The sequence below is a fragment of the Otolemur garnettii genome, unplaced genomic scaffold, assembly GCF_000181295.1.
Source record: "Otolemur garnettii isolate 467f Iridium unplaced genomic scaffold, OtoGar3 scaffold00006, whole genome shotgun sequence".
In the NCBI taxonomy this organism is placed as follows: Eukaryota; Metazoa; Chordata; class Mammalia; order Primates; family Galagidae; genus Otolemur; species Otolemur garnettii.
The window spans coordinates 18,656,704-18,670,578 of NW_003852401.1; the positions used below are offsets into that span (position 1 = coordinate 18,656,704).

At 40.4% G+C, this 13,875-nt stretch overlaps 1 protein-coding gene across 15 annotated transcripts in view; it reads left to right on the plus strand.

Annotated features, from left to right (window-relative positions):
* PTPRD (protein tyrosine phosphatase, receptor type D) overlaps window positions 1-13,875 on the plus strand; it is a 2,156,277-nt gene that overhangs the window by 2,087,469 nt on the left and 54,933 nt on the right. For all 15 annotated transcript variants that reach the window (XM_023508432.1, XM_023508444.1, XM_012813956.2 and 12 more), the window contains one exon: window positions 4,291-4,466. In XM_023508432.1, the coding sequence (XP_023364200.1) occupies window positions 4,291-4,466 (176 nt within the window). The remainder of the gene's footprint in view (window positions 1-4,290; window positions 4,467-13,875) is intronic.

Genomic DNA, 13,875 nt, shown 5'->3' on the forward strand with positions numbered 1-13,875 from the left:
TACAGCAAGACCAGTCTGTCCTAAGATCTTGCGGATGACCACCAGAGGCAAGCCCCTTTGTCGTGCTCTCTTGTTTTAATAACTCCTCCCCCTACTATAAATAAACAAACACACACCAAGAAAACATACCAAACACTGTAATTATAGTATGGAGAGCAGGTCTTTTTGACGCTAAGAAATAAAAGCAATCAACTAATTTTCAGTAATTCTGGATCCTTTCAGTCCTGCATTTTCAGTCAGATTTCCATCCATCAGACCCCCCAACCCCTGAATTCATTCAATTCCCACACACTTCTCTTGGATTTGCAGTGCCCTTCTGATTGATGTTGCATTAGCAGATATAAATCATTTTCTGGGTAAGGCAGGGAGTTGAAAATTAAATAAACTAGCTCAGCACCTGTGACTCAAGTGGCTAAGGCGCCAGCCACATACATCTAAGGTGGCGGGTTCAAATCTGACCAGGGCCTGCCAAACAACAATGATGGCTGCAACCAAAAACAATAGCCAGGCATTGTGATGGGTGCCTGTGGTCCCAGCTACTTGGGAGGTGGAGGCAGGAGACTCACTTGAGCCCAGGAGTTGGAGGTTGCTGTGAGCTGTGATGCCACGGCACTCTACCCAGGGGGACAGCTTGAGGCTCTGTCTCAAAAAAATAAAAAATAAAAATAAAAGAAAATTAAATGAACAAGTACGTATCACTTAGAGTAGGTCACCCCAAAAATGTGAAAGAATTTTTTGTAGATCCAACTTCCCAGCAGAAACAACCTAAACAAGAACTCCTAGGGAAGTATTTCATGGCACCAAAGCATTTGCAAAGCCAACATGTTCTGTATTTTCATAGGATTGGTTGAGAAATCTTTCTAAATATGTCACATTGAAAATAGGGGTCTCATATACTTGAAGCAGATGGCTGTTTAGCTTCCAATCTGGGGTGAATAGTTTTAAGACAAGCCACCACTCTTTCTAACATTCTTTTCTCATTCACCCTCTGCACAACTTGTTATATTGAGTTGTATGAATACAAGACTCATTAGATCTTAAGAGTCTGGGGGGAACATGGCTGGCTCTCCCATCTCCACATTACAAAAAATAAGTGAGAGAGAACTTACCTGAAATGTCGTTTTGCCCTAGTAGACAAAAGAGTTTGCCAAATGGAGGCTTTTATTCCAAGTACTACCTCCTTACAAACCCATGTCAAAGTAGAAGAGGAGCCTCAGCATTATTTCCAGTTATAAAATACTGACTTAATTTTTGCTTTTGATTTTCTCCTTTTCAAAATATCAATTCCCAAACTCTTAAAGCATTTGCTGATACAGAGTTGATCTCAGGTGCCTGCTAGTCTTCAAGCTTAATTTCTGTATTCTTGTCCTGAGGAGTGCAATCATTATTTAGTAAGAACCCATCCTCCCCTCAGGAAAGAGAGAGAGAGAATGAATTTATTATTCAGACTTTAGCAGTACGTCAAAAAATTCCAATTGATTATGTAACGATTAAATATACACAAAGAGGGTTCAATGGGTGTGATTCTCTCCCTTTCAGCATGAGTCTCACTTGCCTCTTCTCTGTCCTCAGATGCAGTGTTCAGACCCATTTGTTATCTCCACAAGGGGGAAAATGGTACAGTGCCCAGTTGATGCATTTTCTGAGTCATTTAACCCAGATTTCTCTATTCTGGTTTTTGTTGGGAAAAAAGTTTTCTGTATATTGGCAGCTGAGGGAGGCCATCAGCCAGGATCCTTCTTATCAATTCTTTAATGTTGCTAACTGCTGAATTAAACATTTTAAAAGTGGGTTTTTGCTATGTTATAAAATCAATTCATTTAGCACCGAATCCCATGAACATGTAAGATGTGCGTACTTCCCAGTGGTTGTAATCTGAGGACTTTATTTAAATTGTCCTTTGAATCTACAGTAATTTGGTGTTGGGGAGGAATAGGATCTTTATCCACAAAGGGCTGCCAGAGCCCCAGCTGCTTCCTGAGTAGCTGTAATAGATGAATAATGTTACAACCACCCGCGCATTTCGGGTTTTGCTCAAATGGCTTTTCAGTTAATGCTGGTGGCATTCCACATCCACATGTTCATCTCCAGCACAGTAGTTTCCATCTGACTTTCATTACCTTTCTTGAGAGGATCAGTTTTACAACTGGAATCAGAAAAGCAGTCAAAGTAATTGCAAGTGGCAATCAGTGAAATATAACATTTTTAGCTGAGGATCGTATGTTCCACTATGAGAAAAAAGTTGTTGTTTTTTTTTCCTGTAAGTCCAAGACTCAGATTTTCCCAGGACTAAAAGGGGCCATGCTCATGTTCTAGTGCCACCTTCCATATCACGCTGCTATCCCTATCAAGTGCCTGTTCCCTCCCAGGGATAGGCAATGCATTCCCTCCCGTGAAAACCTATTTCCTTTTTGATTCAGAGTATTCAAAAATGCTTTCTTATGTTGGAGATGAAGTTTATCTCTCTATAGTTACATCCTTCAGAATTGAAAACTCAGGACTGAACAGAGTAAATCTAAACCTCTCTTCAGACACACAAGACGGCTTTTATCCCCAGCTTCTGCCCTTTCCTTCACTAGACTATAATATGTATTCCTTTCTCATATGGGATAGCTTGGATTTCCTAAATTGCTCTAGCCACTTTCCTTGGAAGAAGCTTCTATTTGCTTATCTACCTCCTAATGCCATCTAGCTGATGGAAAATTAGACTTTTAATCAGAATATCTGCATTAAATAATATCTCTGCTACTTAATGTTGGAACTGGGGAAAATAATTTTTTTTTTGTCATGAGGGCTAGCAAAGGTGAATAAAAGAGAGACATTGTCCTGTGATCAAAACAGGCAATAAGCAAATGAACAAACAAATATATGATTCCTTGTAGTAAATAATATAAAGAGTTGCCAAGGGAGTTTTGAAGATCCAGGGTAATCAGGGGCAGGCCTTCTGAGAAGGCCAAGTGCTCGATGATAGGAGAGAGACAAGACAGAATATGTACTCAGATGTGGATTATGCTAATGTGAGAGAGACGTGTTTTCTTCCAAGTGCAACAGGCTAATATCTACAGTTTAGATGGCAAGGAGATGAGTGGAATGACATGAACCTGAGAACTCCAAGCTTTATATGCAATGTTGAGAGTTCAGATTTTATTTGAAGTACAAGAGAAGTTGTTATTTGAAGGAGAGAAGTCACAATGTCTAAAATATATTTTTAAAAATTGCTCTCAGATTGGAGAGGACAAAGGTTTAAGTGGGACAGCCAATTAGGAGGTACCTGTTCTAATCTAAGGAGAGATTCATTCACTACGTACAATAACCCCTGAGCTTTTAATGAGAAGCACTGTCCTACCAAGGTTAAGGCATAGATCTAGCAGATGTGAGGCCCGTGATTACCCTTGGCTAAACCTCTTCTCACCTCAGTTTTCTCCTTTGTGAAAGGGTAATTCTGGGAGGATTCACTTCAGAGACTTGTGAGGACTACATGAGTTTATCTATGAGTTTCCCATTAGCTGGATCTGAAAAGGATTTTTCACTATTGCAACATGGTCCACTCTATATTGCACTCTAAGGTTCTTCAATTTTTTATTTCATTTTTGTCTAAGAATAGGGAAGAACATGAATGAAAAAATGTTAAAGGATTGTTTATCGTCCCTTGCAAACTTTTTTTTTTTTTTTGCTGGTGCAATAGTGAAAATAGCCTGTGAAAGAAAAGGCCTTCTATGGACCATCTATTATATTTCTCTTTCTTTGTTTGTATTCTACAGACCGGACACATATCCCTAATATGAAGACCTTTTTTGTATACTTTCTTTTTTTCAAGACAGAGTCTGATTCTTTTTCCCAACCTAGAGTGCTGTGGCATCAGCCTAGCTCAGTGCAGCCTCAAACTCCTGGACTCAAGCAGTCCTCCTATCTCAGCCTCATGAGTAGCTGGGACTGCAGGTGCCTACTGTAACACCTGGCTATATATTTTTTTTATTTTTAGTAGAGACAGGGTCACTCTTGCTTAGGCTGATCTCAAACTTCCGAGCTCAAGGGATCCTCCCGCCTTGGCCTCCCAGAGTGCTAGGATTACAGGTTTAGGCGACCTTGGCTAGTCTTTTGTACACAGTTTTTTACATGATAGTCCCAAATGGACCTTTTCTTAGTCTTTCTTAAAACCCAACCTCCAATATATTGTGACTCCTCTCGAATAGGGTGGAACAATAATGTCGAACTGCTATTAGGTAAAGTCCCAGGTTGTTTCCCCTTGTGATATATTCATGTGTTTGAGTAACATTCCTTGTTCCACAGGCATCCCAGGAAGTGACTATGTGAATGCCAACTACATAGATGGTTATAGGAAACAAAATGCCTATATTGCAACACAGGGATCTCTCCCCGAAACATTTGGGGACTTTTGGAGAATGATATGGGAGCAACGGAGTGCCACAGTTGTCATGATGACAAAACTAGAAGAAAGATCCAGGGTAAGAATAAATATCTAATTCTTTCCTTTTAAAAATCTTCCTTCTGAGTCTGTTTTGCATATTTTATTCTTTTCGAATCTAACCCTTCCCTAAGGTTTGACTTTCTAACAGATACTAATTGTGAATGGGTAACAACAATCCTAATTAAACCATCCTTTTCTGGATCTTTTCAAAAAAGATATTCTCCCATGTTATGATTACCTAAAGGAAAAAAAAAGTATTCAAGAGAATAGACAAGTTGGTTAAAGAAAATATATGTTAGCTTGAACCTCTCTCTAAATTTCACATTGAATGAGATTCAGTCCACAGGTTTTGAGGAGAATCCCACCAAGATGTTCTTCCCAGTATTTTCAACTTTTTATTTCTTATGATCTGCAATATAAGATCTAAAATTCTGTGAAAGGGGCTCTTATGTAAATTATGCACGTTAGTATAAATGAAGTCAGGGCAGCCAGAAAAATGATGTGGCTTAATACACAGCTGAGAAAACACATAAATGTATAAAGAACATTTTGCTAGTTCAAACTTCTCTAAAATGAATAAGTTTTAATATGGATTTATTTCTTGTTAACGTCCAAGAAAGGAGTTTTATTCGTCATATGGGTCCAATATTGTGGCATGGCACATTAGTTAAATGCTGTTGATTTGGAAAACTAAAGCATAATGAGTTAGCCCTGCGACCAGATTCCCGAGCGCATGTCCACATATTGTAGCCATCTGATGAAAATCAGTCCTTCACCCTGAGAATTTAATGAATGGATCTCTGAAAATCCACTAAAAATAGCACCTGCTGTCACTGAGGAGAGGGGGACAGTCAAGACTCTGAAACCGCAGGTGAGAGGTCTGTATCATTGCGGTCATGGTCGTCTCAAAAGAATATTCAGAAAGAAGCCAAAAACCAATTCCCTATGTACAGTGTGACAGTTGAAATTCTTTGAATTGTTCTTCAAAGCCCAACACATGGCAGTTTCTCTTAGCCCAGGTGAGTTGTATGGGAGAGAAGAGTTATCTGCTGCCTGGGGAATTTGTAAGGATTTTCCCTTCTAAGCTCAGGCATAGACAAACATTAAGAGCCACAACTGTTGTACCCCAGAAGTGCATTAATGTACATAGTTACCATTCAATAAAAAAAAAAAAAAAAAAAGAGCCACAACTGTTACCTAAAAGGTGTGGTACACAGCTGAGTTAGCAAACCTAAAAGCGATCACATCTCTTCAAAACAGCTGAATTGTATAGAGATGTTGAAATATTGTCTGAAATGTGAATTGATATCCAAATGGTGCTGACAATTAAGACAAATACCTGTCCTACATTACATGCAAACTCCATCCTGAAGATAAAAATGGATCCACTATTGATTTGTACTGAGGGCAACCCCTCTATAGCAAGAAATTTCTTTATAAAGACAAAACCTACTATGATCTCCAGTGTACATTATGAGTAAACTAAGGCCCAGAAAATTATAGGTCACCCAAGGTCATCCAGCTACCAAGGTCAGGGATTAGAATTGAAGACAGACAGTCTGGTTCCAGAACACACGTGTTTCACCATGAGGCCATACTGCCTGTTAACACTTCTGTGACGCTGAGACAGCTGAACTATTATATTACAGCGTGCATGTAAATCCACCCTACCCGGTCTGTTCTGCCTGGAGATACCTGCTGGTAACAAGCAGTCATTTGCAAAAGCTGTTTTCAGTAAAACACACATTTTATCTTGACACTGCAGGCCTTCATTAAACTGTGCACAGAAACTTGTTTTGAAATAACTAAATGAAATTCTGCCCCTTTTCTCCCTAATTGCTTCTAATAATAAAGTTAGTTCTAACTGGCCCCACTGCCACTGCAGCATCTGATGGTAATGAGCAGTTCTTGGCAGAAGGCATTGTGACTTAAATACCTACCGTTTATCTTGCTGTTGCAGGCCACCTTCCCCTCCCCACCTCAGACAGGGGAACTTATTTGGAAGTTACTAAATGAACCTCTGTTTGCTCCCTTCATTAATTACTCTTTGCTCTTGCAAGTTAGCTTTCTCCTTTGTTAAATGGCCTAAGGAGCCCAATTAAAACGCTGTCTTGTGATTTTTATTCTGTGGAAGGTTCAGCCTGTACCCAGATTTGTGATGACCTGCATAAGCCAGGAGGTAGTTGGGAAGTCTCTGTCATCGCGGATCTGACAGTACAAGTGCACCCTGAGCCCAAGGCCCAAAGCCACTTGGGAGCCAGTGACCGATGTTATGGAGAGATTTAACAGAGCCTTGGAGCCTGTGGTTCTCTCATCTGCTCTCCCAGCGTCCCTCTTCACCTCATTCCCACCTCACCCTTTTCCTGTCCAGTTGCTTTTTCACCTGAAGTAGCAGGAAGAAAGGGGAAGGCATTTCTTGATTCTCAAACAAGAACTTGAATTGAATTTCACTATAAAAATAATGTTATACATAGTGGTTAGTTGTTACTGAAATCCATAGCTCCATACTTTGAGAATGTTGTGGGTTCTGTGGGCTGACCTGGGGGACTCTAAATTCTCAATTCCCAGCAGCCAGTGTCAAAGCAGGCATTTGAACTAGCCTGGCTCTAATTAGGAAAGTGTCTACAGTCTCCTTCATAAAGGGAGGTAGTGCACGTAGTTTAAACAAATCACCCCTCCAAGGGCTAAAGCTTGAAATTTCATTATTTAGATTAAGCCTTGAGTTCTTGAAATAATACTCATCCCCATGGTGTATGAAAAATGTGTGTGCATGAGAGAGAGAGAGAGAATTGAAAGTATGTTAGAACACCAGCTAATTTAGAATTGGAGTGGAGAAGAGAGAAGAAAAGGAAGGAAAGATTGCAGGTTGTCACACAAGACTGCATGGGGACATCCCCTTGGAGAGAAGGGTAGCTCTCTGACGAAGTTCCAAGTAGGGACACTTAGTGGTCAAATGTCTGGGGTCAGAGCCCAACTCTAGCCTGTATGACAGTGAGCAAATTACTTGACCCCTTAAAGCTTCATTTCTTCTTTTTGGATTATGGGGAAGGGGTACTGTGGGTATTAATTGAGACAAGGATGCTGTAAGGTGGCTCAGTGAGTCTCAATTATTACTGTTTGGTAAAGAGGTTGGAGGCTTTATTTTCACATTAGTTTCTCCAAAAGCTGGCTTCCAAATGATTCAATTTTTATTCCCATAGGAAAAGAGTTTGTTTCTCTGATTAAGAGCAAATCCTGACTGATCTCAGAGTCAACTGCTTATAGTTAATTCTGTCCACAGTTCTTAGATAGTACAACTATGCATTTTGGTCAAGAGGAGAATGGAGCTCAGATGATGGGATAGGATTCTTTTTTTTTTTTTTTTTTTGATAGGATTCTTTTGTACTTAGTCTCCCCCAGGGTAGAAAGAATGGAGATTCTGGCACAGGGAACTTGTTCATCATTCTAAGAATAGACCAAAACAGAATATTCTGGCTGCTACTTTTACTGTACCCATATCTTAAAGTAAAACAATATAAGATCCATGGTGATCTTAGACATGAGTTACATGTGGTGATAATTATCACCGAAGATAATCCATTCTTGACACCATATTTCCTTTTAGTTCACTTTTGCATTTCTCCCCCCATTTTCTTATTTATTTTACAATGCTAGGGAATTCTCCCCTAAGAACTCTTTTCTCTTTTCAACCTTTATGTTGCTTCAGCCTGGTTCACTTCACTCTCCAGCTGTCACTCAGGCCTGAGGTTTATATATACATTTTGTACCTTTCCAGAGATAGAATAGCTCACAGAGACGAAAAGCTGCTGGGTCCTTAGGATGTGTTAGAAGTTTGGCCTCCTTTTAGAGAACTAACCATCCTTAGCATTTGCATGGCGAAGTAAGCCATTATAAATGTGGAGAGGGACTTTGATCATAAGTTGGTCGTTCAGAAACTCAAGTTCTTTGATTTTTCAAATGCCGTTACTCGCCCTTAAGTGTGGCCTTGAGAGAATCCCAAACTTAACCAAGAAGACAGTGGTGCATACATTCAGCGACCAGCCCTGAAGAGAAAAGCATAAGCTGTATATTTCATATGAGTTTTGTTCTGGTAGATAAAGAAATAAAAATAAATAAGGCTAAAAACTGGAGATTATGAAAGTAAAGTATGATTGATGCCTGAAACGCCCAGATCAATTTAAAGCCATTGTAGAATGGACTGTGTGATATGAGATACTGTTAGTGGGTTTTACTCCACAGTTTCCATCTTCATTGCCAAATCCTCTCAAGTTCTGCGTGGTTCATTGATTCTGTAGGGAGTCATTCTCATGCCCTAGAATGTGGTCTTTAATTGTTTCCATGTTTCATAACATGCCAATAAGCACATGAATTGGTCTGGGCAACCACATGGAGGGAAGAAAACGTTTTGGAAAAAATGAAGCACTGGTAGGCAGAGTAAAATGTATACAGCTGGGATTTCCACTCTCAGGATGTTATTTGTGGGCAGCTCCAGCACACAGCTGGCAGCCTCACTTGAAAAATCGGAGTTTCTAAGGTAGGATTTGCCAAGGTAATTCCTGCCCAGGAAGTTCTGTTAGTTAGGGGGTGGCTGTTCACTACTTTTTTTCCTTCATCTGTCTGCTTTTGTCTGTTTTTTCTTCTGCTTTGTCTGCCATTTTGAGGTACACAAGACAGAGGGAATGTGCAAACGTGATGCTTGAAAAGTTCTTGAGTAGCCTTGATTATTGTTAGGAGCTAAAGTGGCTTAACTGAGTTTAGGGGATGTCTTGATTTCACTTGATTTCACTGCCTCACTTGTCTTCCACCTCCCTTCATTGTCTTCCCATAGTTGAGATTCATTGTTGCTGACACTGTCATACAAACTTTATAGTGGGAGGTGATGTACTTCGAGAGCTATGACTGTGTTTGTACTTAATACTATAAGTGTTGGGGACTGGAAATTTTGGCATTCCAATAAAGGAGATGTGATTTCTATTGTCATCCAATGTGGGCCACATTTGGTTAATCATGAAAATGTGGGGCAGGAAGCAAAGAATTTTATTCTTGGTTTCCAGACTATCTGAATTCCATTTTCTGTTCACAAATAATCGTGTGAATCACTTGATGTCATTCATTACTAGAGCAGATTAAATGTTTTGTGTATCGTGACTTTAGTTGTATCTTAAGGCTGCTTCACTAAATTTTGTTGTCTGTGCTAATGAGTGGAGGTTAGATGCTGTCAAAGCCAAAGGGACCCGGCTGGTGTTAACTTACCTGTGTTAATAGTTTAAGAAACTAGACATTTAGCAGATGGAACATTTCTGAAATACCCCTCCGCCTTTGCCTTCCCCAGCCTTTAATGTCACTTCAGTAAACTCCCCCTAACAGAGAGAGAGTCAAGGTGAGATAGAGACACATTCACACTTTGTTCTGTGGCCAAGAGGGCAATTCTGAGCAAGAAGAAGCGAAAAAGGATATTCTGGTTGGAAACATTTTCTTTCTTTCCTGTGAAACAAAGCTTGCGATTCTTTTCAGATTGTGAGGTCCTTTGGGGTTAAAATTTGACAGAATCCCACTGAAGATTATAAATGGCAGTCTTATTGTTTTCATTGCCGTTATCGGTTTTGGAAAGCCCAACCTTGGCCAGTCGCAGACTGATTCTTGGCCCCTCTGGTTTGTCAAGGTTCGGTAAGTTTAATGGAGAGCAAATGCTTTCCAAATGCCAGGTCTGTGTCCTTTTCCAAACAGAACTGGAAGCGCTGAAGGCCTTGAAAATTTAATTTCTCCAACTGCAGCCTAAAGCACTGCCTATATAGGGCAACTGCTTTTTCCCACAAGCAACTTTAGGGCCAGCAGCACATGCATTGCCTTTGGAGTCTGCATGATGTATGGGATTGTTTTTGAAAGTGCTAGATACTTAATGTAAATAGGACACTGGCAGGAAAAAGAATGATGCTCGTGTTGGCAACCTAAAGGATGTTTGGGTTCTTATCTAGCCAGTTCCACACTCTTGGTTTTCTCTTGTCAACAAATACAGTGTCAAATACTCATAAAACAGAAAGAATCCCATGAATTTGTTGCCATGTGTTAGCTTCCTGAATTCTCTACCTTCATGCCCCGTACTAAGAAGGGCAGCCTATGAATTCAGTCTCAAAGATTCCTCTTAAAGCCAGTTAGAGACTTCATGGCCTAAGAGCTAGACTAGGAATAGGAGATGCAACTCCTGATGACTTTGTGCAAAGCCTCTCTCTTTCACATCTGTAGTACTTCTGTGCTGGAGAAGGTTTTCAGAAGTGTGAATTAATCACTATGTTTTCTGGTGTTTAGGGTCTAGTATGTGGCTTTTTCTGTCTTCTATTAGCAGAATGTCAGGCAAGGCTAACGTTCAGCGTGTATGTAACCAACAGAAATGCATCAATGCTGGAAGGTATATAGAAATTATCTTTTTATTGAAATATTAAGTCATCTAATGATACTGTTAGGTGTGGGTAGCACAAGAGTCAAAGGCTTGGGCTGGGCAGACCAAGGCAGAAGCAAAGGCAATAGGGCTATGCAGGGCACCCCAGTGCTCCTCAGGAGTGATGAGGGCTGAAATGGACAGTCTAAGGGCCCGACTCTTGTAGGAAGAGCTGAGTATCCACATGCTGCATGGCCACGACAAAGGAGTCCTTCTCACAGTTATCCTCCGGTTATGAAAAAAATGTCAGAAACCCGATACTTACATGGCTATCAATTGAATGGAGGAAGTTGCTGGGACAATTTAGGGCAGTTCCCTATGTCGGTTTCTGGCAGCCATGTCAGACAAAAGGAAATAACATTTTTTTTAATTAATAAATGGCTTGGAAAGCAATAGAATGATTCAATGAACTAGTAAGCAGTTTTATGACATATAATTTGGTTTATTTGAAGAATAATATTTTTCAACTTCATGGCTGTACATATGAAAAGCTGTTACCAAACTAGTAGTCAAATGCTTTAACTTCACCCTCATTTCAAAAATGTCATTGCCTCTTGACCCCCCACTAACTACTGGTCAGTAGAGATGGAATGAAAAGGGGAGGTACACAAACCAGACTGTTTTGCCATTTGGGAATAGATAAGGCAAAATATTAGTGGAGTGCAGAGAATGGATTATTGCTAAAAGAGAATCATTGAGATAATCTCTGTCCTTAATGTAGAAAATTACGTATTAAATCTGGTCTTAAAAATTGCCAGAGGAGTTGTTATATAACCTGTACGAATAATCAGTTCAGCATATGATTTTCCTGCCCGCTAAAATATTGATATAGTCTGATATTTATCTGAAACTTTTATTGCAGTGCCCCTTATTAAATGAGTATTGGGAAATGGATATCAACATTTCCTTACTCCCCAAAATAAGTTTAATTTGCATTATCTAATGTTAGCACACTTCTTGTCCAGTTCTTACAGAAAAATTCTGACTCTTAAACAACCTCTCTGTCCAAACTTAACTAGGTAGGGATTTATGGTCACTTTTAGCAAGAGTTATGTGTCCGTGTATTATCTGTTGCCTATTCTAAGCCCTTTGGCTAAGTAATCTAGCCCTAAGCAGGCTTTCCAAAGTACCATGTGGCAAATGCGTTTTCTATCAGTGACGCTAGAACCCTTTGGAGGATCCGGTCTGTTACAGTTGGAAACCTGATGCTTTGCTGTGCTGTTATGCTCCGTAAGTCCTTATGAAATTGAAAGGAGGCGGTTTTGTTTTCAGAAAGTTTTAGGCCATTTAAAAATGAGCCAATCTAGACCACAGTTAATTGATTATAAAGTTGACTGCCACTTGTTGAGAGCCTCCATTATGTCAGGCACGTCCAAGCTAAGCCATATGGGATTAAACAGCAAGAGCATTTCCCCAAAGCATCCTCAGCAGGCCTCCTGGATCAACACTTACCAGATATTTGCAGTAACAAGATTTTCTTTTGAATACCTTTAAATGTGTTTTGTCACTCCATAGACTTTCTTTTTATATTTTGTCATGAAAAAGGTAAAATAACTTAGTTTCATCGCATAAATTTAGCAGTGGTCAGCTGTTCTTTCCATCATTACAGAAGAATGAAAGCTCCACATAAGACTGTTTTGTGATGATAAAAAGAAATACTCCTCCCCCCAAATTCAGCCAAAAATCTAAATAGCCTCATCCAGTTTAGCCCTCAAATAAAGTGACTGGGAATTGTGTCTCAACCATAGCCTAGAGACAGGTTCTGCCTCTCTCCCCTTTCACCTCAGAGTGTATCTAACACATTCTCACAGCAGGCTGGGGCTCAAGTAGATTAAAGGAATTATGTGGAATCTCACAACTACCCACTTGAAGCACCAGGAGTCTAAATACATCTTTAATCTTGGCGGGGCAGTGAGACGGATGGATCAAATTGAGAGAGAGAGAGAGAACTTGTCCCTTTCCACCATGGTGCCCCCACAGCAGCTAATACTTTGCCTTGCACCTAAAAAATCCTAAATCAATGTCTGCTCAGATTAATAACATGTTCCCATTTCTCATATTTAGAATGATTCAGGTAATTTACGACAACAGCTGTCCATCTGAAAATCAATGATAGCTAATGCTTATAGAATGCCTATCTGTGCCAACCATTGGGTTAAGTGGTTTGAGGTGCATTTTGCATCCTTTTCAATCCCTATAATAGCCCTGTCAGGCCAAAGGTATTGTTCCCATTTTACAGATTTGGGAGCTGAGCTTTGGTCCGGGAAACCAAAAATCAGCTTTCTGGGCATCTAGCAGGACTGTGCCTGGCCATCCATGAATCAGTCCTGAAGGCCACTTGTCACTTCACGATCAAATAGAAAAAGGCAGAAACCAGTGTTCGTTTTCAGTAGCTCCTTCCAGTTCTTTCTTACTCAAAGGGAGCCGCCTCCATTTCTCATCTCACACTCAGCTTCATGTGTGAAGCCTAACCAACAGTAACTCTCTCCAGAAATAACTCACAGGATCTTTTCTCAGGAAAAAAGGCGGGGGGCGGGGGGGGGGAGACATGGCAATAAAAAAAAGAAAAAAACAAACAAACAAACCCAACTACATATAATTCTGCTCTGACAAGATATAACACAGTAGACATGAGGCCTTGCTCTTTGTACTCTTCCCTTCAATAGACACTTGAGCTCTTGTGTTTGGGTGGAGGTCTCTGGAGCTATCCTTTTCCATGGGGTTTGAGCCTCCTAAGTAGCTACCACTTTGTAAAGAGATATTCCCCTTTGACAAAAACTGTATGGTTAGAAACAGGCTGGTTGGCTTGGCACCTGTGGCTCAAGTGGCTAAGGCACCAGCCACATACATCTAAGGTGGCAGGTTCGAATCCAGCCTAGGCTCACCAAACAATAATGACGGCTGCAGCCAAAAAATAGTCAGACGTTGTGGTGGGCGTCTGTGGTCCCAGCTATTTGGGAGGCTGAGGCAGGAGACTCACTTGAGCCCAGGAGTTGGAGGTTGCTGTGAG